The sequence below is a fragment of the Pseudopodoces humilis genome, chromosome 5 (assembly GCF_049639895.1).
Source record: "Pseudopodoces humilis isolate 2021_Gansu_Grassland_sample_001 chromosome 5, ASM4963989v1, whole genome shotgun sequence".
NCBI classification, from domain to species: domain Eukaryota; kingdom Metazoa; phylum Chordata; class Aves; order Passeriformes; family Paridae; genus Pseudopodoces; species Pseudopodoces humilis.
The window spans coordinates 29,855,523-29,882,743 of NC_142204.1; the positions used below are offsets into that span (position 1 = coordinate 29,855,523).

Here is a 27,221-nt window from a genome sequence, read left to right on the forward strand (position 1 = left end):
CAGAGATGGGCCAAAATATTTTACATACTCCTTAGACAGATGCAACCAAGGTGAGAAATCATAGCTTCACTACAAAACTCCTCCAGATTGGTGGAGATAAACTCACTTTTTCATTCCAGCAAGTTTCTGTGTTCAGATACAGAGGCATTGGATCTGAGTTCATGCACCAAACAGAAGCAATACAGTTCTGTGTATTTTCTGCTGTGTACCAGCTCGTGATTCCCACAAGGAAATCCTTGTACTAGGATGAGGACAGCATCCTATACAATTCAAGCAAGACAGTGGTTCAAATGGACAAATAAAACACTTGGAGGATTTTTAAACCCAAGGACAGTGCTTAAAAAATAAAATGGTAATAAACTGTCCAAAACAAGTACACTCTGGAAATTCAAAGAAAGGAATGAATCTTTATTTAAAGACTTAGCTTCAGGAAAATCTTGTCCATATGCATAGTGGGGGTAAACAGTTATGTCAAAGTCTGTCTTAACAGGAGGAGTTTGTGACAATGTGAGAACTGCTCAGGATTCTTACTCCTGGTCGGCTGCAGTGTGACACACCTGTATGCAAATGCAATGTGTGTTACTTGTGTGTGTGTGTGAACCTCTGACAAGCACATTAGGCCTTGATTTCCTTCCTAGGAAATACTAAGTGAAATTAAATCTTCTCTGACTTTTCTAGAAGATGAATTAATTGTCATAGCTTCTTTAAAAGATTGCCTAAAGTCAGGGATGATGATGATGACTGTGGTTGACAACTCTGATTCTTAGCTGCTTTCTCAAAAGGGTATTGTTCACCCATGCAGGAGACAAAAATTCTTTGGTGTGTAGAGGAAAACTTGAAATTAACTCCTTTCACAGCTGGAGACAACTATAAATTTCACCTATTTATTTCTTCAGTGTAAGACACTTTTTTTTTCACCTTCTTTATATGGACCTGCAACTCTTAAAAAAATTAAAAACCTCCCTAGTCCCTTAGAAATTGTCACCCAATTAAAAAAACACTAAACTTGATATGCTTGAGTATATTAGTCATGATTACAATATAAGACTTGTGTGGTGCTCCGACCTTACTGTTTCCTTTAATAACTGTTTTGCTTTAATAAAGACAATTTTTTACTCTTCAGTGCCATATGTACTTCCTGAGGACTGCATACAGACACACACTTGCAGATATGTGTGCTCTCCTCAGACAGAAGTTTGAAAAAGTAGAGTTTCTAATTTCCTGGTGAATGTCACTAACAAGTCTCCTAATGGTGGGATTTTATAGGCTGGTGGCATTGAGTTGTTAACCGCTAAGAAGCTAATTCATTAATGAGATTGTAAAGATCAACAAATCTTTAATTTGAAGCTACAGTCTGTACTGCTTGTTTTCAATCATGTATATTTTTCTGTAAGGATTTTATTCTGGAAATGTGTACTTTTAGAACATCCCCATAATGGCAAATCTTGTAACTTAAATCCTAGTCCTGGAAAGTTGCAATAGAAGGCACAGAACTTTATTTTTACTTTTTAAAAACTGAACCACATACCCTGTTAGGCTTCCAGGCTATTTTTAGGTGGTTTCTATAAAAAGATTTTTAGGAGATAGTAGATGAGGTCTACTCCCTCCCTGACGCATAATGTTCTGCAAGTGTATTCTTAGCAGCATGTTCTGACAGATTACAGCTTTCTAAAGGGAGATGGGAATTGCTTAAGGACAGCTCAGAAGCATGACTACACACTTCTCCAGCATGTCTGGAGATAGGGTTATTAATAACTGCCAAGGCCCTTGCTTGCCTCAGCAGCTTGTAGATAGCAAAAGGGGGAGACGCTCAGTCTGTATTGGCTCAACAGGAAGGTTGTTCTCCCCGTTACCTGTGGAGATACTATGGAGGGACTAATGCTGAGTTCCAGACCTCTGGGACTTCATGTCTCTGGAAAGCTGGAAAGTTTTGTTTCCAGGTTGCTCTCTTACTGAAGATAAACCATTAAACTGCTTTTACTCCAATAGTCAATTACTAACTTCTCCAGGAAGTGCTCTAACTGATCAGATGGTTGAGCTATAGTTAGGCCACAGACGCTATGTAGTGATGAGGGAAGGACTATGTTAGTTGGCTCTGTTTTAGAAGAACAAATTTATAAATCAGAGCTATCATCTGTACTGGCGTGGGTTTTGTGTGAGCAGTTGCACACACACATACACAGCCTTTCTGAGAAATGGAAAATTGGGACCTGGCTGTTCTAGCTCTTTTGCTGCAGTGGCATATTTAGGAAATTGTTACTTAGAAAAAGCATTCAGGCTAGATCATTGGCAAACTGAATATAATGCACATTTATTTTTTTCATAGAAACCTATTCTATTTCTGTATTCATAGAAAATATTCCTAGGAATAAGCATTTGGCTTCCTTTATTTCCTTTTAAACTGGCAAGGTACTACACAATCATACCTAGAAGTGGACCTGAATTTGTGAATGGATGGATGTATTTTGTTGCAAAGGTTATGTCTTAACAATGGGGATGAATGGGCCTCCACTCCTGAAATACTGTGTCTTAATTTCTATGAGGTTATCCGATAAAAGTAGGAATCAAATTTCTAATAAGACACTGTAGTTTAGTTATGGTCTTAATTCTCAAGTTTTCTCCAGTCATGTTGTAGACAGACAGATTTCTATGTTTTAAGTCAAGCCTGTGTCAGTAGGGCCTCTTCATTCTTTATCATATCTCACACCATCTCATCACTGGTCCATCCTGTTACTGGTAAGGAGGAAGCTGCAACTGTAAATAACAGATGACAAAACTAAAGTGCCTCAGTAGTCACATGCAGCCTAAATAATTTGTGCTCCTGTTGATTACCATAGTTCAAGGAAATAATGTCTCTATTCAAGCAGCCACTTAATGAAAAAAACAAAAATTATTTGCTACAATGAAGGCTCCTACTCATAGCATCACATTTTGATGTTCTAAGTTGGTAAAACATATAACTGGTGGGTTTTTTTTTCTTCTCTCAATATAGTTTCACCCAGTCCTGCCAGTTCAGATAATTTTGAAATTGTCCAGTGACACTTTAAATTACTGCTAAATGAAAAACACTGCACTTCTGTGCCTTACTTTGTCCCTTTGTACAAAGCCATCACAGCAACTCTTATGAAATTACTCTGCTATTTACTGAACATTTTTAATCTAAAATTTGGATGTTACTGTGAGCATTCATTCTGTATGTGTACATACATACATCTGGTTTTTGCTGTAGAACAGATTTTCTACAATACTTGGGAAAAATATAGAAATGCTGTTATGCAAAAATAAAGAATCTGGGATTTGAAAGAGAGTTGTAATTACAGTAAAACTATAAGATTGCAAAGAGGGATAGGAGGAGGAAATAAGATTAGTCAGCCTCAGGCTCAGCTGGCCTGGATGCACCCACTCAGTGAGTAATTCAATGACAGCAGAAGCTGTCACAGGAAGATGGTCAGCAGCTGTATTGAATTGTTCTGGGCGTATTAATTGCCTAATTGCAATTACTTCTTCACCTTTCCTGCCTATAGTGGCATTATAGAACACTTCGTTGGTGAATAAGGTGGTTGCCTAGCTTTGTTCTTGGAACCGCTGTAATCCCAGCAATGGTATGATAATCACAGATTTGTGGGAGGAAGACTGTGCTCTCCAACCTGGCCTTTGCAGTGGTGCAGGGGGACAAGATCAGCTCAGCCAACAGAACAGGTCACTGCTGTGGGAGGGAGTGGTCCTACATGTGCACCATCTCACTGTTTTCTGCTACTTCTCTTCTGCCAGCTCTGATGTCTCAGTGAGCTGGTCAGAAGGGTAATTTAGCAAAAAACAACAACAACAACAACCCCCTATACCCCAGTAGATACATACCAATGGCAAGAGTGGATCAGGAATATAGGGCAGGGAAAGGGAGCAGAACCTCAGTGCTGCCTGCAGCTTCTCCAAAAGGCTAAGGGGAATCCAAAACTGTGTTAATTCCTCAGGGATACTGCAATTTCACTTGGGTGCAATTTCACTCCCACTTCTATTACCTTTTGTTGTGTGGGGCTTCCCAGACCCCACTGTAAGACAAACCAATTCACCAGTCCAGCAGAAGACTAGACTGAATGACTGTTTTTCTGCCAAGTTAGTGTATTGCATCAGCTCAGCAGAATGAACAGCAGGGAAAATGCCATGTGTAAGGAAGGAAGGCAGAAGGAGTGAGATGGGAAAGGGGAAAAAGAAGCCCTCTTTTTAACACATTGACTCAGCTGTTTGGTCTAACTTAACCTCAGTATGTGGTTTCACACTATCCCTAATGCAGGGAACTACAGAAAATCCTTTTCTCACACTCTCAGGCATGGGTTCCTATCCCCTTGTTTATGCCTCACCTGTACATCTATGTGGCTGCCTGTGGTTCACAGCAGCTCACTGCTCACCTGGGAACCATCTATGGTTTTTGATCAGCTCATCTTAAGTGAGATCATGATGTGAGCTGAGGGAACAGCAGTGAGACAGACGAGGAGGGCAGCAGCTGTCTTTAGCAGCAATGCAAATAAAAAGTAGTGAGCCCTTGACATGAAACTCTCACTCAAAAACCACTGTGGAGGCAAGCCTTGGTGGAGTTGGGCTGAATGCCCATTTGAATGGGGACTACAAGTGACAGTCTACAGTCAGTATTCTGGAGTAGCCAGCTTGGATGGCTTTTCCAGCCCGATATGGATATTCAGGGATCTCTGCAACAGTCCTTCTAGGAGCTAAAATGGCTTAGGGGGACAATCTAAATATTTCTAAATATATCTAAATCTAGATATGACAACAGAAATCAATGTTTTTGTTCACTGTTGTCTCTTGATGAAGTGGACTTCAAAAGCCTTTTAAAGAGGCCAGGACAGGTGTAATGAAAACTCCCAGGATGTGACAGACCACTTGTGCAATGAAAGCTGTCAAAACATAATGAGCCAGATTGACGTGCTGCAACTTCCAACTGAAGCAAGATTCATGGTCTACCACACTTGAAAGGGGACAGTGAATGCAACACTGATGAGCATATATTTGAGCCAACTATGCTTCACTCTGTTGTTGCATCTCACAGACTTGCAAGAAACTGAGTGGCATCTTACTCCCACAGAGTGTACACTCACCTTTTGGCCCATGTTTTCTTGCATGTATACCAGTCCTTTAAGGGACAGTATTCTGGGAGAAGTGTAAAAGAGAGAAAAAATAAAAAAATAAGGGATGAAGGCAGAAACAAAGAAAGAGATGTAATTCAGCATGCACTGTAACAAAAGACAGCATCTTCCAATTAGTTTTGTCTTGAGGGTATGGCCCAGTGAAGGTGCTTTAATATCCAAGTAAGTGTAGGAGTCATGGAGTCTTTCTCCTAGATTTGCCATTGCCAAAGAACTTTACTGTCTACCAGAGTACACAGAAATTACGTCCTGCTTAAAGCCAAGGCCCGTTTTAAACCAGAAGAAAACACTTGACAGGGAATTGTATGTACATAGGGTTCTATTCCTGGCTGTGCTGCTGGCCTGCTGAGTGACCTTTGGGAAATTAGTTCATCTTTCTGTGCTTTTATTTCCCATAAATAGTGATGCACATTCTTAGATGTTGCTATTACTATGCAGCTGTAGTAATCTCCTATTATCCTTGTGCAATAATTATACTCCAATGTTTACAATATTCCTTTTTCTGCTGAAAAAGACGGAGGTTTACTAGCCAGGTGTTATTAAGACAAAGATCATAGAGTCACACAATTGTTAGGGCTGGAAGATCCTATTTCCAACCTTCTTACCAAGGCAGGGTCACCAGGAGCAGGCGACACAGGAATGTGTCCAGGTGGGTTTTGCATGCCTCCGGAGAGGGAGACTCCACAAGCTCCCCGGGCAGCCTGTTCCAGTGCTCGGCCACCCTCAATGCCAAAATGTTCTTCCTCATGTTGAGGTGGAACTTCTGGTGTTTTAGTTTATGGCCATTGCTCTTTGTCCTGTCATGGGGCACCACTGAAAAGAGCCTGGCACTATTCTCTTGACACACACCTTTGAAACATTTTTAGGTATTGATGAGATCTCTTATCAGTCTTTTCTTCTCTAGACTAAACAGGCCCGGCTCCCTCTCTCCAGTCCCTCTCTCGTCATTAGAGAGATGTGCCAGACCTGTCATCACTTTTGTGGCCCTTCGCTAGACTCTATCAGTAGCTCCCTGTGTTTCATGTACTGATGTTCTAGGATATCTTTGAGACAGGTTTAGGGATACGCACAGAAGCTAAAAGGGCCGGGCACACATTTCGCGCTGACAGCGCACGGCCCCGCTGCCGATGGTTTCACGCGGTCCGCGCTGGGTGCTGACCCCACACCAGCGATCCCTTTATCCTACATTTCCCGGCGTCACGCGCGCAGGGCGGCGCCGCAGGAAGCGCGGCGCGGGTCTTTCCGGCCGTGCGCGCGCCCCGAGCGGAGGCGCGCCCCGAGCCTGCACCGACGAGACAAGATGGCCGGGCTGCCCCGCAGGATCATCAAGGTACGGCCGCGCGCCCTGCCCGCCGCGCGCCGCTCCGGTATGCCCCGCCGGGGGCGCCGGGCGCGCCGGGCCGGGGTCCCGCCCCGCGGGCAGCGCTGCGCCGCGCCGGCGCCTCTTCCGGTGCCCGGGAGCAGGGCCGCGCTAGGGCTGGGCCGCCTCCCCGGCCTCCTCCCGCCCCTGCCGGGCGAGGGGCGCCTCGCTGCCGCCGCTCCCGCGCCCCCGCCGCTTCCCGCCGCCGCCGCGGGGGCCCCCCCGCGCCGTGTCGGGGCGTGCGGGCGGGCGGCGGGAGCGCCCGGGCCCTCCGGGGGGGGGGGGCCCCGCCCCCATTGCGGGGATTGCCCGGGCGGCGGCGGCGCCCCGCGGCCCCGGTGCTGCCGAGCGCTGGTATCTGCGCACCCTTCGGGGTACGGAGCTCGAAAGACACCGCGCACAACCCCTCTCTGTCCTCTGCCGGCCGTGCGGCTCCTCACCGGGGGCTTCCGCCAGGCCCCGGCTTCCCGGCGCAGCTCTCGGCGTGCTTGGGCCGGGGGAAGGCGGCGGTGGCGCCGTGCTCGGCTTTCCTGTGCGGTGAGGGAAAAGCCACAGCGAGCAGTTAAACCTGGGCTACAGCTCTGTATGCGCCGGGACATTCGCGCCGGTGGTACACGCTGGGATAATCCGGTTACTGCTACGTGTGCTCGGAGCTGTCGGCCCGTACCCACTTAGTGTGTCGTGACGGCGGTTCGGTATCATGTTTCGGCTTTGATTTGCCAAGCTTTGCAAGGGCTCTTATTCTGGGGTACTTTCAGCAGATCCTCCGAATTCAATTCCAGCTTGAGACTTGAGTAATTTGGAGTCACATGGAGATACAGGTAGCTGTATTGCAAGCTATCGAAACAGCTCGGTCCTGTAGCTCACGTGGTTGTTGCTTCTGCACTGCTGTCTCCTACTTGATTTGTAATCATGTGAATTGAAGCCCTCGAATGAGTGATCATTTCCTTTACAAAAGTTTTTAAGTGATTCCAGTAAGGTTCGTTAGCCCTCGTAGGAAATGACAGCATCCTCCTCATAGCTTGTTACAGTGAATGGGTGTTCATTTATAACACTGTGAAGCTCTTTTGGTTGGTAACCATTATAAATAAGTGAATTTGGAAAGTGTTAAATAGTGGATGAAAAAATACAGCTATTTTGTCTAAGAAGTCGAGTTACTGAGTAGGTGATAGAGATGATGAGGTAAAATAGGACAGGAGTAGCATTTATCTTCTGTGAAACAGAGCTAAACTGTGATTGGTGCTCAGAATTGTAAGCAGTAAAAATAAAGGAGACCAATCTTACAGATTTTGATGCCTATCCAGCTGCCTGAGTGCACAGCATACTAATCTGAATGTATTTGAGGTGTGATAGGGAACAGTGATTCATAATACAGTGGAACTGGTATTTATCACAGAGTTGCAGTAAGAGCTCAGTCATGAGGCTGGTGTCTGTGTTAAATTTTCATTGCTCTTGACAGTTCCCCAGAATACAACCAAGAAGTGCACCCACTTGTGCTGGTGCATAAATTTAGTTCTTGGTACTTTTGTTTTCTTAATGGTTTCTAGAAAAAAACGTTGGCACAATTTACACAACTCACTTCAAAGATATGTGGTGATGCGGGACTTTCTTTTCCTGCTGGAGAAGAAAGGTGAAGGGCAAAAAAGAGTCCTAGAAACTCCAGATTTTCTATGAAGGATACCCCTTAGACATATGGTGGGTTGAGTATTTCCATGCGTGCATTGTAAGTTGTCTGCAGCCAGTCTAGAGCTTTGAAATCTTGGCTTGGTTGTTTTAGATGACCAGGTCTTCAGCTCCTGTGCTGTGCATGCCTTAAGTTACCACATGTGCGTATGATCTTGGACTTGAGTCTGACTAATTGCTACAGCCTCGAAAATGTGCAAAGTCATATTTTGAAATATCACAGCTGCAGAGGTACAGACCCAGAAATATGCCCAATAAGTCGTCAGGAGTCTTGAGTGAGAATTGTTTGGATCTTTCCTAGCATGCCAATTTTGATTTTAGTGTTAAATTTCCTCTTCTGGATGCCTTAGAGGGAGGGGAGGGAGTGAATTCAGTTGCAAGTGAGAATTTGAAAGATCAGGGAAGGAAATGGGAGAGATAGGAAGGAGCTGAGTAACGGTAAAATAACTCCAGTAAAGAAAATTAAATCTTCATGTCATGCACAGTAATAAATTTCATGATAAACAAATGGTTTAAGTTACTTTTAGGAAAGACCTTCTCCCTTTTCACCACATGCACCCTTTGTGTTGCCATCCAGGAGAGATCATCAATGGCTACTTGGGGCTAGGAGAGTGTATTTGGACTGTAATGAAGTCCTGAGCTTGGCTAGCCACTCCAAATGCAGTTGGCATTCCCTGTCTTGAGCGACTGCTGGCAGATGGCCGGGTTCTCAGGTTGACTTGCAGCCCTCTACTCCTCAGCCTGCGTCTTTGCTATGTGCAGGCTGTCATCCAACCCGGGAGGAGAGCAGGAGCTTTCCTTGTCACCGTGGGAGCTCTGTTTATGTCTCCAATACTTTGTTCAAATTCTATGAAAAGGTGACAGTATGGATGTTGCAAAGCAGTTGTTGCAGAAGATGCAGAATTCCCAGTTTGCTGTCCTTTGATTACTTAGAAACAGACTTCAATAAAGTATGTGTGGGAATGGTCTATAAGTTCAAAAGATAACTTGCTTTAGAATTATTACTGTTAGCATATCACAAATGGTGAGTAGAAGACAACTGAATTAGTTTTGAATCTTTAAAGACAGAATTGGAAAACTTTTTATTGTTTGAATAGAGATATTTTTGTTTTCTTCAGTAATTCAATACCAGGGGTCCTGTAAGAATAATCTTGACAAAAAAAATCCGTTAATGTCAGATAAAATTAAAATGTGTTATTGGCACATTTACATAGATATGTGGTTTTGATGCTGTAAACTTTTTTCCAAAAAGTGACTATTTCCAGTATTAAGAGATGAGCCTCTGCAGCAGACAATGAATAAGCCCAGTGACTTTTATTTTCAAGCACTTATTACATCAGTTCTTTCCTGTGTTGCAAAGTCACGTACCTTCAGTCGAGTAAGGAATTGAATTGCATCTGAATTTTTTTTGTTGGCTGACATTCAATCCACCTCATTGCTGTGTCAAGTGCAGTCAGAGTATGTGAATGGGATGGACAATATCGCCCCATATAATCTTTTAAAATGTTTTTTTTCCCTGCTGTTTTCATTGCTGCAGTGATCTCATCATTCGTGATTTGATGCACAGGTCTCTAAGTTGCCTGTAGCCAGTTGTTATTAGCACTTCTGTTATAATCACTGCAGCTGCTCCTATCATGAAGTAACCATCTGAATCAGTAGCTGAGACTCCTTCAGATTGTTTTTTCTAATGAATTTATCAGTGTTAAATTACAGAGGCTTTGATTTCCTCCCCTGCACAATACTGTGGTGTTGTCTGAGATACACATTCCTTGCTATTTACTGTGTGAAGCTGTTTCCATTATCTGCAGTGAACTCCTGCTTGCCGTATTTTTTGAGACTGGGAACACTTGGACTGCTCGCTACAAAATGCTGCTTCAAAATGTAAAATTTCTGGGAGGTTTTATGGAGACTCTCTTGGTGTGTGTGATGCTAGGCACTTTGAACATTCTGTAGTAGAGGTCAGTAAAATCAGCCTTATATGTCTGGAGTTTTTTTAAAATATAAATCAAGTATTTAGCCTGCACCTGGAACTTTCTAGAAGTTCTTTAAAAGTACTACTGGCAGCCGACTTGAAGCTTCTTACTTTTTCTTGAAAGCTGTGGGTTTTTTTGAGGTATGAACTTCTGTCTCCACATTAACATTTAAGTTGCTGCTACTTTTTGATTTCTCTGACATTTCTGACTGCTTTTTTATTTCCTGCATTAAAAAAATGAAATAAAAAAGACTTGAGGTAAAACTAATGCCTTTTTGTGGTGTTTTGTATTTCTTTGGATGGTGGTTAGGTACAGAAAACATTACTTCTGAAGAATGCCGTTCCTTGACATTTGTCAGAGAGTGTAATGTCTTTTTGCACCTTGTATGCCATTTGAATCTTGTTCAGACTTCAAATTTAATAGAAGGGAATTTTGGGAATTTTCAGAATTGTTTTTGTCCTGTTCTTAAAACCATATTATCCCTGCTCCTCTCTCCACCGTCGCCCCCACCAAGTGTAGAAAAGTAGAAAGTTTGCAACCCTCATTGAGTCTTCTTGCCAGGTGACTGATACAGCCTGGGCTGGCTGGTATAATGGGAGGGATATACAGACAGGTTTTGGAAGCCTGGAGCTTGGCAGGGAAGATGCTTTGTGCAGACATGGGAGGGAAGCTGAGAAGAGGGCTCAGGCCCAGGGGATAAGAAAACTTTCCAATTAGGTCTAGTCAGGTTAAGTTTTAAAAAGCAAATCTGGAGTCTTAATAACAGATCTTTAAGAGGTCTGATAACCTTTTCCTTAAAGAAGCTTTCAGTATACCCTGTAGAATAAAAACTGAGGAAAACCCAAGCAAATAACCCAGATTGAGGCAATAATCCTGTTTGGACCAGCTTGTATAATACTTGAGCAGCTTTGAGGCACAAACCTATAGTAAACCAATGGATTTTTAGTGCTTTGCATGCAGTTGTTTTGTACTGTACATGTCTTGCATTTAGATGGCTTTCAGAGTATCATTAAAATTAGTTTTGATAAATATTTTATTTTGTAATAAAAAAAAATCACATTTTTGTAGTTACTTGTGACTGGTGGATTAATAGCGAGAATCAGGTTGCAAATTTTGCCATAGATGATGTGGTAGATTGACCCTGGCTGGATGCTGCTCTGTCCTTCCCCTCAGCTGAGTAGGGGAGAGAAAATACAACCAAAGGCTCCTGGGTCAAGAGAGTCACAGGGAGGGATCACTCACCCATTACAGTCTTAGGCAGAACAGACTTGCCTTGGAGAAATTAATATCATTTATTACCTATCAAATCCTAATACGTTAATGAGGATATTAAAACACCTTCCTTCTACCTCACCCTTCCTCCTGGGCTCAACTTCATTCCTGATTTTTCTCCCTTTTCTAACCCCCAGTGGTGCAGCGGAATGGGAAGTGGGGTTTCTATTCAGTGCATCACACACTTTCACTGTTGCTCCTTCCTCCTTAGGGGCAGGACTCTATACTCTTCCCCAGCTCCAGCATGGAGTCCCTCTTCTCCAACGTGAGTCCTTCTCACAGGCTGCAGTCTTCACTAACTCCTCCACTGTGGGTCCTTTCCAGAGGTGCAGTCCTTTAGGAGCAGACTGCTTCAGTGTGGGTCACAAGTTCATACCACATGTGTCACACATAGTGCCAGCAAACCTGCTCCAGCATGGACTTCTCTCTCCACAGGACCTGCCAGGAGCTTGCTTTACTGTAGGCTTCCCATGGGGTCACAGTCTCCTATGGGCGCATCCATGTGCTCCAGCATGGGGTCATCGATGGGCTGCAGGGAGACAGCCTGTGTCACCATGGGCTGCCGAGGAATCTCTGCCCCCACACCTGGAGCACCTCCTCCTTCTACTTCTTCACTGACCTTTGTGTCTGCAGAGTTGTTGTTCTTACATAATCTCATTTCTTCGGCTGCTGCTGCCCAGATTGTGCATTTTTTTCCCCTTTCTTAAATATATTACCTCAGAAGTGCTACCAGCATTGCTGATGGGCTCAGCCTTGGCCAGGGACAGGTATGTCTTTGAGCTGTCTGCCAGTGACTCATGTGGGCATGGGGGAAGCTTCTGGCAGTTTCTCACAGGGGGACCTCAGTAGAACCCCCCCCACTACCAGAACCTTGCCTTGCAAGCCCAGTATAGATAGCATTTTCACAGAAGCTCAGTATGAATTACTGTTTGCATTAACCATGCTTTGATAGTTATCTCTACACCATATGTTAATGCAATCCTCCAGTGCAAACGTGCTCCATCAGTATTACTGCAGGAATGGTTTACACTCTTAGCTTAGTGAATTCAGTTATGCCTTTTACCTTACAGTAGCTGGGGATGCACCATGAAAGACTCTATCTGTGGTATCACATCATCCTTTAGGAATTTGCACAGGATCTCAGATTCACAGTTCCAGAATCCTGTAATCTGCTGTGGAAAATTCAAGAATGAGGTCATTCTTGGGGGAGAGTGCTGCTGGCCTTAAAATGCCCCTCTTCATGTTACTGCTTGGCTACAAAGTCTTCCAAGAGTAGGTAGATTGTGGTTGTTTTTTGTTGTTTTTTTTGTTTCTTCTAGGAAGGCACTATTAATTGGAATACATTTGTCTTCATCACAATGCAAGTGGTTTTGCAATGGTTAAAATTGTGTGGTGATGGGATTTGGAGAGACAGAAGTGTGTGAGAGGATTGTGAGCAATCCAGAGTTCATTCACAGTGCTTGCTTAGCAGAGCTATAGTATCAATTTGCTGGACAACTTCTTGTATATTGAGTACTAGTTAGTGTTTTCTAAATCTGCTGTACCAGTATTTTATTCTTTCTTTTTTTACAGCTGATGTCTTTGACATGTTAACACTTTGAACATGTTTTCTCCCCTATTTTTTTGGGAGGAGGTGTTAGATACAGTTGGCTGGTGACGGGGTCTGGGAACCTGCAGGGTGGTAGAGGCATTCATGTACAAGGGACACTAGCCCAGTAATGGGTCCAGAAAGCAGGGGCATGTGAAATGCTGATACTTGGGGATTGTATGGCAACGAAGAGAATTCATGTGGAGGCTGGCTTTTGTGAACCAAAGTGTAGACTCCTATTTATGATTACCCTTGCTTTACAGTTTAATGGGCTTTGCTGCTAGTTCTTTTTCCCTTTGTCCTAAAAGGTAAAGTTGTTTTCAGAAGATTTTCTTTAATGAAGTTACTTTACAGTGATAAAATTTTAATGTAAACTTACTGAAATCTCTCTGATAATATGACATCTGCTTAGGTAACTAATTTATTAGGTAACAAATTTATTTTCAGTAATGCTGGTTACAGCCAGTTCTTTACATAGTTGTAGCTAATGAATTGATAGACCCTAGAAGAATTTGTGCCAAAATGTGATGTAATGTTATACTAAGTTTTGAATTAAGTCTTTGTAGTTTTATGAGGCAGCTTTACCGCTATATGTAGAAGACAGTTTTGACTGATAAGTTTCACTTTTCCCACTGCCTCCCCCTCAAAAATCAAAGCAAAAACGTGCATGCTTTTTTACCTTCTTGTGTGCAATTTATCACTCCTCAGTGAAGGAGATGAGTGTGATCTTCCCCCTTATCACAGTCAGACAGGAAAGAATTGTCATTTGGCAAGTAATTATAACTTGTCACTGTGCCAATACAGTGCTTTAACTAAAACCTTAAGTTTCTATTTCATACCTCAAAATCAGTCTGGACTATTGGATGTAGTTGAAAGGTAATGACACTGGTAACTGGCAAGGGTTACCTGTGGTCAGAATGAAAGTATGAAAGAAACGTATTCTCTGCGTAGTCTGGATTGAAATGCCAAAGTTGGTTATTGTACTTTTGTGTTTTTGTAGAGAGCTGTACAAGGTGAAAAGTTACCACCTACTGAAGGTAGCTTTACCAAAAGTTTGTAAACTGATCAATCTGACTCATTCCTGTAGCAGCCTGCCAGTACCTAAAGTAGGCCTACAAAAGATCTGGAGAAGGGCTTTTTACAAGGGCATATCGGGGTAGGACAAGGGGACTGGATTCAAACTGAAAGATGGCAGGTTTAGATTAGATCTAAGGAAGGAAGAAATTCTTTACTGTGAAGGTGGTGAGGCACTGGAACTTGCCCAGTGAAGTTGTGGATGTCCCATTGCTGGAAGTGTTTAAGGCTGGGTTGGATGGGGCTCTGAGCAAGTGGGAGGTGTCCCTGCCCCTGGCAGGGGAGTTGGACTAGGTGATCTTTAAGGTCCTTTCCAACCCAGGCTGTTCTATGATTCTGATTCAGGTTGAACACCTTTACTGTATGAACAGATTCAGCTTGGATTGTGCTGGCACAAATATTTTTGTGCCACTGAGGTGAACTTAGACTGAGGAACTGATTTGGCTCAGAACTCTGCAGTAAAAGTTATTTCTTAAGCCAAATCAATTCTGTGATCTCATCTGTTATTTGACTTTGCAAACACTTGGGCTGATGAGGGGATTACGTGGAAGGGTGACTGCTCAAATTAGCACTGCTGCTGAGAAGCTGGAGTTTCCCATTCAGGCAAACTTGCATTTTGTGAGGAAAGGAAATGGTGGAGGTAGTTACAGATGTGAATGAAGTTAATCAAGAAGGACTGAGAACCATGCTGAAATGGTGGGTAGAAAAGCAACTTGACTTAATTGTAAACTCAACAGCCAATGAAGAATGAAACAAAGGACTTCCACTCTCAATGACTAAAAATTAGTGGAACTTAGTTGTGATTTAAAAAAAACAAGAATCTTTGATTTTTGCTATTGGTATTGTCTTTTCATCTGTTTTAGAAATCTTCCTGGAGGATTTGGCAGCAAATATCTGATCTCCCTTAGGAAGCAAATACTGAAATGACTGATGAGCAATCAGTTAAACTGAAAGATCTCTCTTTTTCCTCAGCACATTTTCTCCCACATAAATTGTTGTGTGTGGCACTCTGCAAGTGATGTTATCATTTCAGCTGTAACAGGAAATGGAGCTAGTTTTTGGTTTTAATTTTAAGTCTGTCAGCTCTTTCTCAAAAATTCTTAATTTTCAGTGTCATCCATGGAGTCTGAAACTGTACTGCATTCTCTCTAAAAGTGGTTCTGCATACCACAGCTCAAACACAGATTAAAAAGTACTGTGTGATTTATGGTGAGGTGGGCTGACCTTGGGCAGATGCTCACCCAGCCACATTCTCTCCCCACCTCAACCAGGCAGGGGGAAGCTCATGGGTCAAGACAAAGATAGAAAGATAATTTACTGATAATCATCATGGCAAAACAGGCTCAACTTGGGGCAATTAATTAATTAATTAATGAGCTTTCAGGTAGGATAGATAAGATAGAATTTGATGGTGAGAAACAAAGACAAAATTAAAACACCTTTGCCACCCTTTTCCAATGCTCAGCTTCAGTCCTTCACTCCTTATTCTCCAACTCCCCTATCCCTGGTGGATGCAAGGGGGTGGGATATGGGGGTTTATGGCTAGTCCACAACAACCCGTCGGTGCTGTTCCTTCCTTCTCACACTTTTCCCATGCTCCAGAGTGGGATGCTCCATGGGCCACAATGTGGTTGTATGCTCCACTGTGGTCCTTCATAGGCTACAGAGGATCTTTGCACCAGTGCTTGGAGATCGTCCTTTCTGACCTTGGTGTTCACACTACTTTTGCTCACAGACTTCTATTTTTTTTTTCATCCCTTGCTGTTCTCTCTGTGTGGTGTTGTTTTCTGTCCTTTCTTAAATACATTTTCCCATGTGTGCCACCAGCTTGGCTAATGGGTTCACCTGTGGTATTTTTTGGAGCTGGCTGTGTCTGGTGAGGTACAGCTCCTGGCCTCTCCTCATGGAGGTCACCCCTGGAGCCCCTCTGCTGCCAGCAACTCGACACATACACCCTGTACATGTGCTCAGTTGGTAATGCAGTTAAATTAGATCATACCAAATACAAAAAAAAATTGGGGCAAGCTGATGTGGATTTCTTTCAGTTGGGGTGCCTTTTTCATTTTACAAATAACACTTCTTTTTGGCCATTTTGGGACTATTCCTACAGTGTTGAGTGGCATCCTATTGTTCCTTTTGGCCAGGGTTACCAAAAAGTTTGTTTTGTAGCTGGCTGTTTGGAAACCTTTGCTTGTAGCACCTGTGGAAGAAACTTGTCAAGGGATGTGCAGATATTTTTCATTTGTACTTGTGGAAAATGCTTTTATCAACAGCCAATACCAGCTGTTCCATGGTTTCTGTTGGAAATTACTGTCCTCTGCTAGATGGCAATAGAGTTTTTATGTTGTCAATCAGCATTTTTCAGGTTAAAGATCTGGTTAGGAAGACCTAGTTCACTTTTCCTGAGGTGCATTGAGAATGCTGACAAGGTGTGCTTTCTCAATAGAATTGCAGAATGGTGATTTCTGGCAAGGTGGCAGCTGTAAACACTCATACTTGAGCTGTAATTCCTGTTGTAGATTAAGTCCACATCCATCATCTGTCTTCCCTGATCTGTTCCGAATAAAGCTAGGGTTAATTGAACCTACAAGTAAGGGTAGATACTGTCTACACTTTCTCACTGTCTATTAGATTAGAGAGGACTTGTACCTTGCCTTGGCCGGACAAAGTTGTTGGAGTGTAATCTCCATCTTAGCCCATGATACTGAAGGAAAATTGCTTGACTACTGCTTAGAGAATTGAGGTCGTAAATGTGCCACTGAAAATATGAGGAAAGAATCATTCTCTTGAGACTTTGTATAAAGATGTGGTATTTAAATGGCATAAAATGTGCCATTTTCAATATTTAACAGCTTTAAGACCTACAGTGTTTCTCTTTATGTAAGGGGCCATTATTAATGTTTTGTGTTTTGAGGTTTCAGAATAATTTTAGCACAGATATGTCAGCCTCTGAATGATATTCTCTCTCTTTTTAAGGTACTCACATAAAGTTGCTAGCCATAAGGATGCTTTTCTGTAGTCTGTAGTGCTAGAAAAGGTTTTTAGATAACTGTTTATAACAAGTAAGATACCAGAGTCTTTGGTGTTTAAGACCTTTATAGATGGATGAAGACTTTTAATTTGGTATTTTACCATCTGTTACTGAAATTAGACCAGTTGGTAGTTAAGCTTCTTCCTTTGGAATGAGGAGGAAGGCTCTGCATTTCCTCTTTAGGTTGGTTACAGAATAGTAATCTTACACTGGTATCCTGCTGTGATTAACACTGCAGTTCCAGCTCTTCAAACCAGCTCTTTCACCAAAAGGAATCTTCTCCCACCCTTCTGAGAGCATTTGTTTTCCCCCTGCTTTTTGTTGGCACAGCTGTTTTCGTGGAACATGTGGTGCACTGCATCAGGGACTCTTCTCTCTTGCATGACTTTTTTCCCTTTCTTTTCTTTTCTTCCAGATTGGCTACTTGCTATGTTAGACCATGAGGTCAAGAGACAGCTATACAGGCAAAAGTGAAAGTGCATAATAGGCTGAATAGGAAAGGTAGCACAATTTTGGTTTTTTCATTTCCTTTCCCCAGTAGCTGATCATTTATCACCTTAAAATAGTCAGGCCTTATAAGGTGGTGTGATTTTTTTAAGCTACCTTTGTTCTCACGGATTTTACAAAGTTCACTAGGTGATTTCACAGCTGGTATTAAAGGACAATGTGGACCAGAAGACCATTCTGTAGAATAGTGTGTTCCTTCAATTGTAACACTCACTGATACCACAATAGTTATTTAGTGGATTAATAAGCAGCATTTATTAAAATAATCAGCATATCAGTAATATTGAATGTGAAATAAGAAACCTGGGGTGTCTGGAAAATGAAGTGCAGATAGATGAATTAATAAGCAGAGCGTATTTGTCTAGAGATATGGAGCTTGGATTTCTTCTTTGAGCTAGCTTGTGCTGACTTCACAAGCAAGCTTCTCTTAAATTCTAGTGGCCTTCATATGGTAGCTTTAAAGTTCACGTATTTTATAGGTGCTCGATATTGATTTGTTCCTAACTGTTTTAGCCATGTTGCTTGGCAGGCAGTGTAAAATTTGTGGTGGTTAACTATTGCCAAAGCACAGGGAACAGAACTGCTCTATTTTTCCAAGCAAAGAGTAGTTCTCCTTTCTAGAAAGCAATGAAGACATTTTTAAAATTGTCTAATTCCATGCCAGCATTTCTTCCTTCAGTACTGTAATGGTCTCTGTAAAGCAGAGAAGCTTTACAGTTCAGTTGCAGTGCCTCTGCTAGGTAAGAAATAGCGTTTGGGTTTTTTTGCAAGTACTTGCATAGTCAGGTCTTCCGATTGTGGTATTTGCCACTTCTGTATTTTGGCACCATCTATTTGTAGTGATTTGTTTGGTCCTGCCTTAGTCTGTTGACAGCAGAAGTAGCTTTTTGTTTTTCAAAAGGCTAGCACACAGAAATCTTTTTTTTAGTTTTGACTGAGGCCTTGGCAGCTTGAGGCTTTTGTAAACACTTCTGCAGGACTGAAAGTGATTGAAATGGTATATTTCTAATGGATTCCTCCTTTGTATGCTTGCTCATACCTCCATATTCATTAGCAGTTGATTTTCCTGTATCTGTGTATGGAAGCATCTTCTAGGCTGTTCAGTTTACTTCTGTAAAGAAGTCCTCTGTCTTATTCTGTGAGTATGAACAAGGAGAATCCTGGTGGTTGTCTGATGTTCAGTAACATTTTTTTCCCCTTTTACTGAAAGCAGAATAACCAAGCAAAAGCTCAATGAATGAAACCTACTCTCCTGCAGATCCTTCTCTCTTCATTGTGTGGCTTCTCTTAGCCTTGGCAACCTCAAAAGCCCTCACCCCCACCTCCTGCTCTGCTGGTCTCTTCTAAATATCACAATGCTCTCTCTTCCTGAGGCTTCCTATCCTCACATGTTAATGTAAAAACAGGTTGAGAGTTTCTTCCCCCTCAGGTACAATTAGTTTTCAATTTAATGTCTTCATAGAAGAATAGCTATGCAGAATGTCAGCTACACCATCTGTCCCATCAGTATCATCTGTCACTCTGCTTCAGGCCACCTGTGTTAATAAGGAAAGCTTTGCTTTTGCTTGTCAAAACACCTTCAACACTTCTGTGTTTTCTAACCACTTAAAAATAAAAGGGGGGAGGCATAACCAGTTGTGATTGATTGATTGATTTGGTTTTTTCCAAGTAGGGACTGGCATGTATCTTCCTTTTGGGTTTGTTAATTTATGTAGTCAATGGAAATTGTTGCATTACTTGGAATTGGAAAAAGTGTAGCAAATGCAGGAGTGAGAAGAAATCTCAATCTAAAAGCATTGCAGAGTATGACAAATAGAAATAATTGCCTTTGGCAGCATGGGAAACAATTGAAAGCTCTAGAGCTTTCAAAATATGTGCTGAAACATCTTCTGTGAAACTTCAGTATGCTAGAGGAGAGCTAATAAAAACCACCACATAGTACTGTTCTGCAACACTTACTTGATGAGAGTTTGTATTCTTGTTGAAGACAAAATTAACTGTTCTATTATCAAAACATTTATTGTGAGCAGCAGAACTACAAAACCTTTTCTCGGAATTTCTTCTTTTTCCTTTTTAGCATGTTTATATGTGTATGTTCCAACTCTCTTTTTATCCTTATTGTCAGGGATTTTTGCTGGGCAAGGATGGTATATACTCAGTTGGAATAAACTGGCCAAACAGCAGTAGTAGTTTTTGAACTGTTCATCTCTTCCTCTCCAGTAGCACTGAGCTTGGTTAGCCTTATTCACTGATAGCTTACAAAACACACAGAACAGCTGAAATTGGACAAAGGGTTTAAAGGCAATTTTGGGGGAAAAGGGGAAGTAATGGAGTGCATAAAACTCACTTCCTCAGTTAAAAAAGTGTAAGAAAGACTGCCTAAAAATATGTGAGAAGTCAAGTATTGCATGTGCTCAGTTCTCCTGATTAGTTAAAAAAGGTGATAAGTTAAAAGTTCAATTAAAAGAAATTAAATGTTAATTTACTTATTTAAACATGTTTGAGAGACTTATTTTCATTGGGTAGCCATCCTCTGGGAATTAGAGAATAAGATCAATGTACAGTTCAACATTTCCTTCACATTTTGTCCACATCTCATCATTCTCTTGTGGGTGATGTACAGGGTGGTAGGTGGTTATTTTTTGCAGTGTTTTTTGTGTTTTTGTTTGTTTGTTGTTTTGGTTTTTTTAAATTCAGAATGTGCACTTAAAAGATTAAAATCTTTAAACAGGTCCACCTCCTGACTAGGTGCATAGCATTGCCTCTATACTGAAATTTTTTTCTCTCAAATATGACTTATTTTTGCAAGTTTTATGGCAAATCAAATTTATTTTAGTATCAGCATGTCTGCAATTGTCCATCTTACCCTAAAATGTGGAAATCAAGTCCATGTAATCACTTTAGAATTGGGCCTAGTTGTATGTTTAAGCATTTTATATGCTTAGACCTTACAATATAAACTTTTGATTAATTTCTCCCTTACTGTTCCTTTTCCATGGTGTCCCCCCCTAAATATATTTAAAATATTATTGTTAATGTCTTCATAATTGCAGGACAAAACCCTGATTTACTGTCAGAGTTTAGGAGGTATTGACGTATTTAAGTACAAACATGGCACATTCTCTCAAATGGCATCTTTGCTGTGTTTCTCACAGTCTAACAAGCTTGTCTGTGTTACACAGTTCTAAAAAGATGTGTTTTCTGAAGCTTTTGCACAAAGGCAGTGAGTGATGTGTGTTCACAGGATCATGGCCTTTCATTTTGAGTGTATTGGAGAAGTTTAGCTGGTGCTTGCTCTCTGCTGCACCAGAGCCTGGCAAGTGTGAAAGATGAGAGTCAACCAGTTCCCTCACAGGTATTCACCCTCATTTCTGTTTGAAAACAGCTTCAATTGCACCAATAGTGATGGAGCTGTGAGCAGTGCAGGAAGCAAGGTGTGCTTGCTTAAAGGAATTTTCATCTGATACTGATATTCCCCAGGGTGCCCATACGGGCTCAGAGTAGGCTCAGTAGTGGTGCAGCATAAACACTTTTCTTCATGCTCCCTTTTTCTGGGGTGTTTCATAGCAAGATGATCACACTTCTGGAATGTGAAGGCTTGAAGGGCTTTCTGAGCGGGGCGATGTGCTCACAGTGGTACAGCCCCTTAGGTATTATGGGGTGTCTGCATTGAAGGAATTGTTTTTCTCATATATGGGCTCTCCCGTTGTTTACTGACAAATGGTTTTTAGTGGCAGAACGTGCAGCTTGCAGCCAGACATCGCTCTCTCAGATATGCTGGCAGGTAAAATGCTGATGCTGCTGCCAGAGAACTGCTGATTCTGGGTTATTTTAAGCCAGGATTGGCTGCCCAGTATAGTTGCAGTCAGCATACTGGCATAACTAGGGAGGCAGTCTGGGGACTGGGGTGTTTCAGGGGGAGCTGGGGGCTGCTGAGATCAGCCCAGCTATTAAAATGGGTTATTAATGTATTAATATTATTATTTAATATTACAAATATTTTAAAAAGTCTTTGAGTGTTCCCATCAGAACCAAAGCCACAATAGGCTTTCAAGCACATCTCTGGCAAAGTCCAGCTCTGAGGAAGTTTAAAAATTGGTCTTTTCCATAAGTTCCTTATTTTTAAGGTTTCAGTTGGCTCACATTAGTTTATATTTAGCATAAGACGCTTTGTTCTGCCTGAACTGTCAAACAGTATATGGTCCTTCAAAGGCAGAAACCCAAATTGTCCCATATATCTGGGGCAGCACTCATACTGACAGCTTGCTGAGAGAAACTGAGAGTGGTCTATGCACTTAGAAGGATAATCTGTAGTTTCTTGCTGACTTTTCATACCACTGAATGTAAGCTATCATAATTTGTTATAGCTGTTTTTCTACACAATTAGGGTACAAGTAAATAGCCAGCAGAATACAAATGAGTAAGTTATGAAATTATGTGTGTAATTTAAAATATACTCACAGAAGTAAATGTAGGCAGCTGTCAGAAGCTTGGATGGCCTTTCAGTGAGGTGTGTAAATGGCATCTAATGTCCATGTAGATGAGTAGACAATACATAGTTGCAGCAAGGAAGCACGCCAGATACGTTTAGTTTTAGGTTCCCATATGTACATAGGAATAAATTCTGTATTATTTGTAGGACCTTTACAATTCAGAGATGAGTAATTGGATTTTAGAATTAATTACCTTGACTTCACTCCTTTATGTATTGATTAGTTTTTGTAAAATGAGGTGTTATTTTAACTGCATCAAGACAGCCGTATCACTTAAATGATGCATACACTTATTTCTGCAAGAGTAGCATAGCAGTGCAGTTATGTTTGAAGAATTTATTTAGCCAAGTAGAGGTAATCTGTCTGTTTTGTGCTTGTATTGAAGAGAGATTTACTGTATTGGAGAGAGGCTGACTGCAAGTGTGTGTGCTGAGAGGACAAGGAGAAATGGCTCCAAGCTGAGAGTGGTTTAGGTACGATGTTAGGAAGAAATTCTTCACTGCGAGGGGGCTGAGGCAGTGGAACAGGTTGCGCAGAGAAGTTGTGGATGCCCCATCCCTGGAAGTGCTATTGTAGATATATGGAAGAAATATGCTGTAAAAACAGAAATAATAAATTAATGTTATACCTACAAGTTGACATCTTGTGTCAGTAGAAACAGGATAATTTTTCTTTGTGAAAGCCAACACAGAAAGGTGGTGAAAAAATTACACAGTAAAAGCAAACTTTGAAGGGGGAAATGGGACTAAAGCTGTGTGAGGAAATGAGGCTTTTGCAGGATTTTTTTTCCCTGCCTAGTGTCCTCTTGCCTATTTTGGCCTTGGGATCTTTTATGTAAGAGCCAGAATGGTGCCCATTAAGACTTGAGGAGACAGGCAGCAGAGGAGAGGCAAGATGTACAGGACTTGGTCTGTCTGCTCAGTGCATTAGCAGGATGGGCAACTCTTAGCTGTGGTCACAGCTTGGTGCCTGAGGTAGGTGTTGACAGAATGGACGAACAAAGAAACCAGGTCACTGTAGGAGACTGGCCTTCCCTAATTCTGCTGCTTACAGAATATCTTGACTGTCTCCTACTGTCTTTTAGGGTGACCTTAAACATGGTTATATGTAGGCTGAAGGTACTTATACCAAAGCTATTTATGCATATGTATGTCTAAATATATAAAACAGCCTTATAATACACCTTTAGTGTTGCACCTTTAGTGTTGCACTTTAAATTCTTCAAAGTTGGATCTAACTCCAGTACAAATGTTCAGCTTAATAAACCAGAATGGAAAATGCTTTAGGAGTTTTCGTTGTGGTATTCTTTAAAGTACTTTTAAGTATATTGAGAAAAACACAGTGGCTTGGCAGTGGTTCAATCAAAAGTTAAAAAAATTGAGGAGAGCTGAGTTATCTATTACTGTGTGTTACAGAAGCACATAACAGGTGAGGATCTGGGAGGAGATGGGTACCAGTTAACCACAGCTGTCTTTCTTCACATATTCTTTGACTTTAACATAGTTTCTGTGAATATAGGCTAAATAAATGCTTGTTGCTTTTAAAATGGTTTGTACAGGTCATGTTTATTTCAAATGGGTTTTATTTGTTTCATTGCCTCCTTTTCTTCTAGGAAACCCAGCGCTTGCTGGCGGAGCCAGTCCCTGGGATAAAAGCAGAGCCAGATGAAAGCAACGCACGCTATTTTCATGTGGTCATTGCAGGTCCACAGGATTCCCCCTTTGAGGGTGGGACATTTAAACTTGAACTATTCCTTCCAGAAGAATATCCAATGGCAGCTCCTAAAGTACGTTTCATGACCAAAATTTACCATCCTAATGTAGACAAGCTGGGAAGAATATGTTTAGATATTTTGAAAGGTAAGTGTTACTGTGTTTTCTTTCTTCTTATTGTATTAAGTACAGATATTTGTAAGTTGACCCTGAAAAGAGTTTTCATGTGTTTAAAGAATATCTTGCTTCTTCTTTAATCTGTAAAAACTTGCTATTTCTGTTGACTGTGGTGAATATGGTGTTTCATAGTGCTGTAAATGTTTCTTCAGATAAATGGTCCCCAGCTTTGCAGATTCGTACAGTTCTGCTATCAATCCAGGCTTTGTTAAGTGCTCCCAATCCCGATGATCCACTAGCAAATGATGTAGCTGAGCAATGGAAGACCAATGAAGCCCAAGCCATAGAAACAGGTGATGTATTTTCTAACTTTTTTTTTTTTTCTTCTAGTTTTAGGAATAGCTTATTATTGGGTATGTAATACTGGCTGGGGTATGTAAATCCTGACCTCTAGTTTTATGTCTGCAACTTGGTGAAACAAAAAATTGCTGCATAGTCATAGTCTAGGTGCTCTGAATGAGCCTGCAGTCGTCTGTTTTTAAGTCTGTGAGGCTTGATAGAAGAAGAAGCTCTCTTGATCTGTTTTATCTTGAATTTTGATGGTGCTAATTTGCTAATCTGTCTAATTTGGAGTTCTGGTAAAATGAAGGCGCATTCTACTGCTTGTCCTCTACATCTTAAGGAACAGATTAACAGGTTCCAGAAAAGTACATCTCATTGATATTGCTGGATCTGTTGCAGGCTATAGTGGAATGGAAGAGTTACTATGTTATGTCTCTTCACTTTTGGATCCACTGCTGTCAGACTGCTTGTATACGCTACAGAAGTTGACAGCTGCTAGAATTCAAAATTGCACTTAAAAATCTCAGAACTAATGTATTTTGTGTGCTTGCAGCAGTGGTATAAAAGAAATATTTAAGAATATGAATTTTAAATTACTTCAATCAAGCCTGAAAGCTACATCTTTTCTTAAGTATGTTTCTTTTTCTTTACAGCCAGAGCATGGACTAGGCTATATGCCATGAATAATATTTAAATGCGCTTTGAACATCAAGTGTGCATCACTTCTCCTGTTCTGCCAAGACCTCTTCCTTTTTTTGTTTGCATTTAATGGACACAGTCTTAGAAACATTACAGAATAAAAGCCCAGACATCTTCAGTCCTTTGGTGATTAAATGCACATTAGCAAATCTGTGTCTTGTCCTAATTCACTATTGTACCGCATGAGCAGAGGCTAGAAGTATCATCTGGATTGTTGTGAAGTTGTTTGAAAGCAGCAGCACATCTCTGCTTTTAATCATTTTCCCCGTCATGGTTTAAGTATAAGCACTGTGAATGAAGGTAGGCAGGGTTAGCTGTGGGGCTTTTTGTTTTAATTTTGTGGGCTCCTCCTCCCTTTTTATGGTGATGCTAATTGCATTGGTAAAAGCAGCTAACCAGTTATACTTTAGAATATACCCTCTAGCCCAGTCTAACTTAGACGCTGTAGATGGACAAGCTTCATTGTTTGAACAAAAAATGGGAACATTAAACATCCATCACCTTCACTAATACTGTAGTGATTCTGCTGTCAAGTGTAGAAAAATCCCTCCAAGAAAAAGCTTGTGACCATTTTGTATGGCTTGTCTGGAAAATCTCCTGTAAATCTTATGTTTTAGTAAAATATTTTTTGTTATTCTACTTTGCCTTTGTATAGTTTATTTTGCTGTGTTTTCATTTCTCTGTGACAATCGTATTTAAAAAAAATGAGTCCAGAATTGACAATTTTTCTTCACCAGTCTGACAGATTTGACAGTAAAGAGGGGGAATTCACAGGGGTTTTTTGGTTTTATTTTATTTGGTTTTATTTTATTTTTATTTTTTTCCTTCTTCTGTTTCCTGACGTTTTTAATTAGTTTGTGTTGTGCAGGTGACCTTGCCTGGCCAATTTAATATGAAATTGCATTTGGAGTGACTTTTAGAAACAAGTCTCTGATGTAACAATTGTAACCTTAATTATAGTAATGTGTCAATGTGTGTTTTCATGGAAATAACCAGAATGAAGTAGGAGGTTAAGAGCAAATGACAGCACTAATTATGAGTCTCTGCATAGCAGCACATTTTTCTAACTTTTTTAATTCCTGCCCTCTAGTAACTTGAAATTCCAGTGCTTAGAACCACTGTTAGAGCCAGCTTGTGTACTGACTGATGTCTGCTTAGCCACTTACAGCTAGCATCTCATACCACTGGTTTTCTCTACAAGCCTTATTAAGCTACTTGCTTGAGCAACTGGTCAGCTTAAATAGCAACAAAGCTTCTTTTATTGAAGGGAAGTGATGAAAAATTCCTTCTCATCCTTGTTTTTTGTGTATGCATCCTGTCTAGGAGTCCAGTATCTTTTCTGGGAACCCATCTAATTGCTTCCCTTCATTTCTTGTATCTCTGTTCTCTTCCTTTTCCCAAACCCTCTCCCTCACAAAACCGAGCAACCAAACAAAACAAGCTTAAAAGAAAAGCTTTTGGCAAGGCCAACCTGAAATGTATAAATGACAGCTCATAGTGGTTGCAATAGGGAGTGTTTTGTCATGCAATTCAGGGGTATGGTTATGTAGTCTATGGGTATTCTCCCTCTTTCACCTCTTCTTCCTCTAGTGTCATCTGAAATTTCTATAGAATGTGGTGTATTTATTGTGCTCTTATGTAAGATGAAGAATATCTATTAAAACTATGTTTTCCAACAGACAGTGCTTTCAGTGGTTAGTAACTGGTATTGTCCCTTGAAGTTCTCTGCAATGTGGATGAAGAATGGTTCAAAATTCAACTTTTTCACCAAACTGGGTCATAAAAAAAACTGTTTTAAAAGTAGTTTCTGTGTTGAATGTAAGCCAAAGTTGGGTCCAAGACTTGTAACATGTTCCTCAGAGTGGGGAAGCACCGTTAACTCTCTTCTCACAAATGTCTGTTTGGGGTTGGCTGGCCTATGTCCTGGATCTGCTACTAGCATAAATAACTTTTGTAGCAGGCAGCTGAGAATAAGTGAGCTGTGCCGTAGACTCTGGATTCACTTCACCTACCTCTTAATGCTTTATCTTACACTACATATGCAGCTTTCCTCAGCTCTGTCTCTAGTCCAAGGGCTGGTGGCACCCCCAGAGGACAGTCAGACCCACCTAAGCATCCTCTTTGAGAGCAGCTTTCCCTCCCTTCAGTCAAGAAACAAGACCTGAGCTGGCACTTAAACAGTTTTAACTTTATAGGCAGGATGAATCCAGA

The 27,221-nt window shown here is 41.3% G+C and overlaps 1 protein-coding gene across 1 annotated transcript; it reads left to right on the plus strand.

The window, feature by feature from the left end:
* Positions 1–6,376: 6,376 nt before the first annotated feature.
* On the plus strand, positions 6,377–25,649 carry UBE2N (ubiquitin conjugating enzyme E2 N). Its single transcript, XM_005519426.2, has 4 exons — positions 6,377–6,489; positions 23,753–23,999; positions 24,182–24,322; positions 24,965–25,649. The coding sequence occupies exons 1-4, from the start codon at positions 6,460–6,462 to the stop codon at positions 25,003–25,005; spliced, it is 459 nt and encodes a 152-aa protein (XP_005519483.1). The 5' UTR covers positions 6,377–6,459; the 3' UTR covers positions 25,006–25,649.
* The last annotated feature ends 1,572 nt before the right edge of the window (positions 25,650–27,221 follow it).

Excerpts from the sequence above, each read along its gene's own strand:
- UBE2N (XM_005519426.2), top strand. The coding sequence starts at position 6,460 with ATGGCCGGGCTGCCCCGCAGGATCATCAAG. Across the intron at positions 24,000-24,181 it reads ATGTTTAGATATTTTGAAAG|ATAAATGGTCCCCAGCTTTG; the intron begins GTAAGTGTTACT and ends ATGTTTCTTCAG. Across the intron at positions 24,323-24,964 it reads AGCCCAAGCCATAGAAACAG|CCAGAGCATGGACTAGGCTA; the intron begins GTGATGTATTTT and ends TTTTCTTTACAG.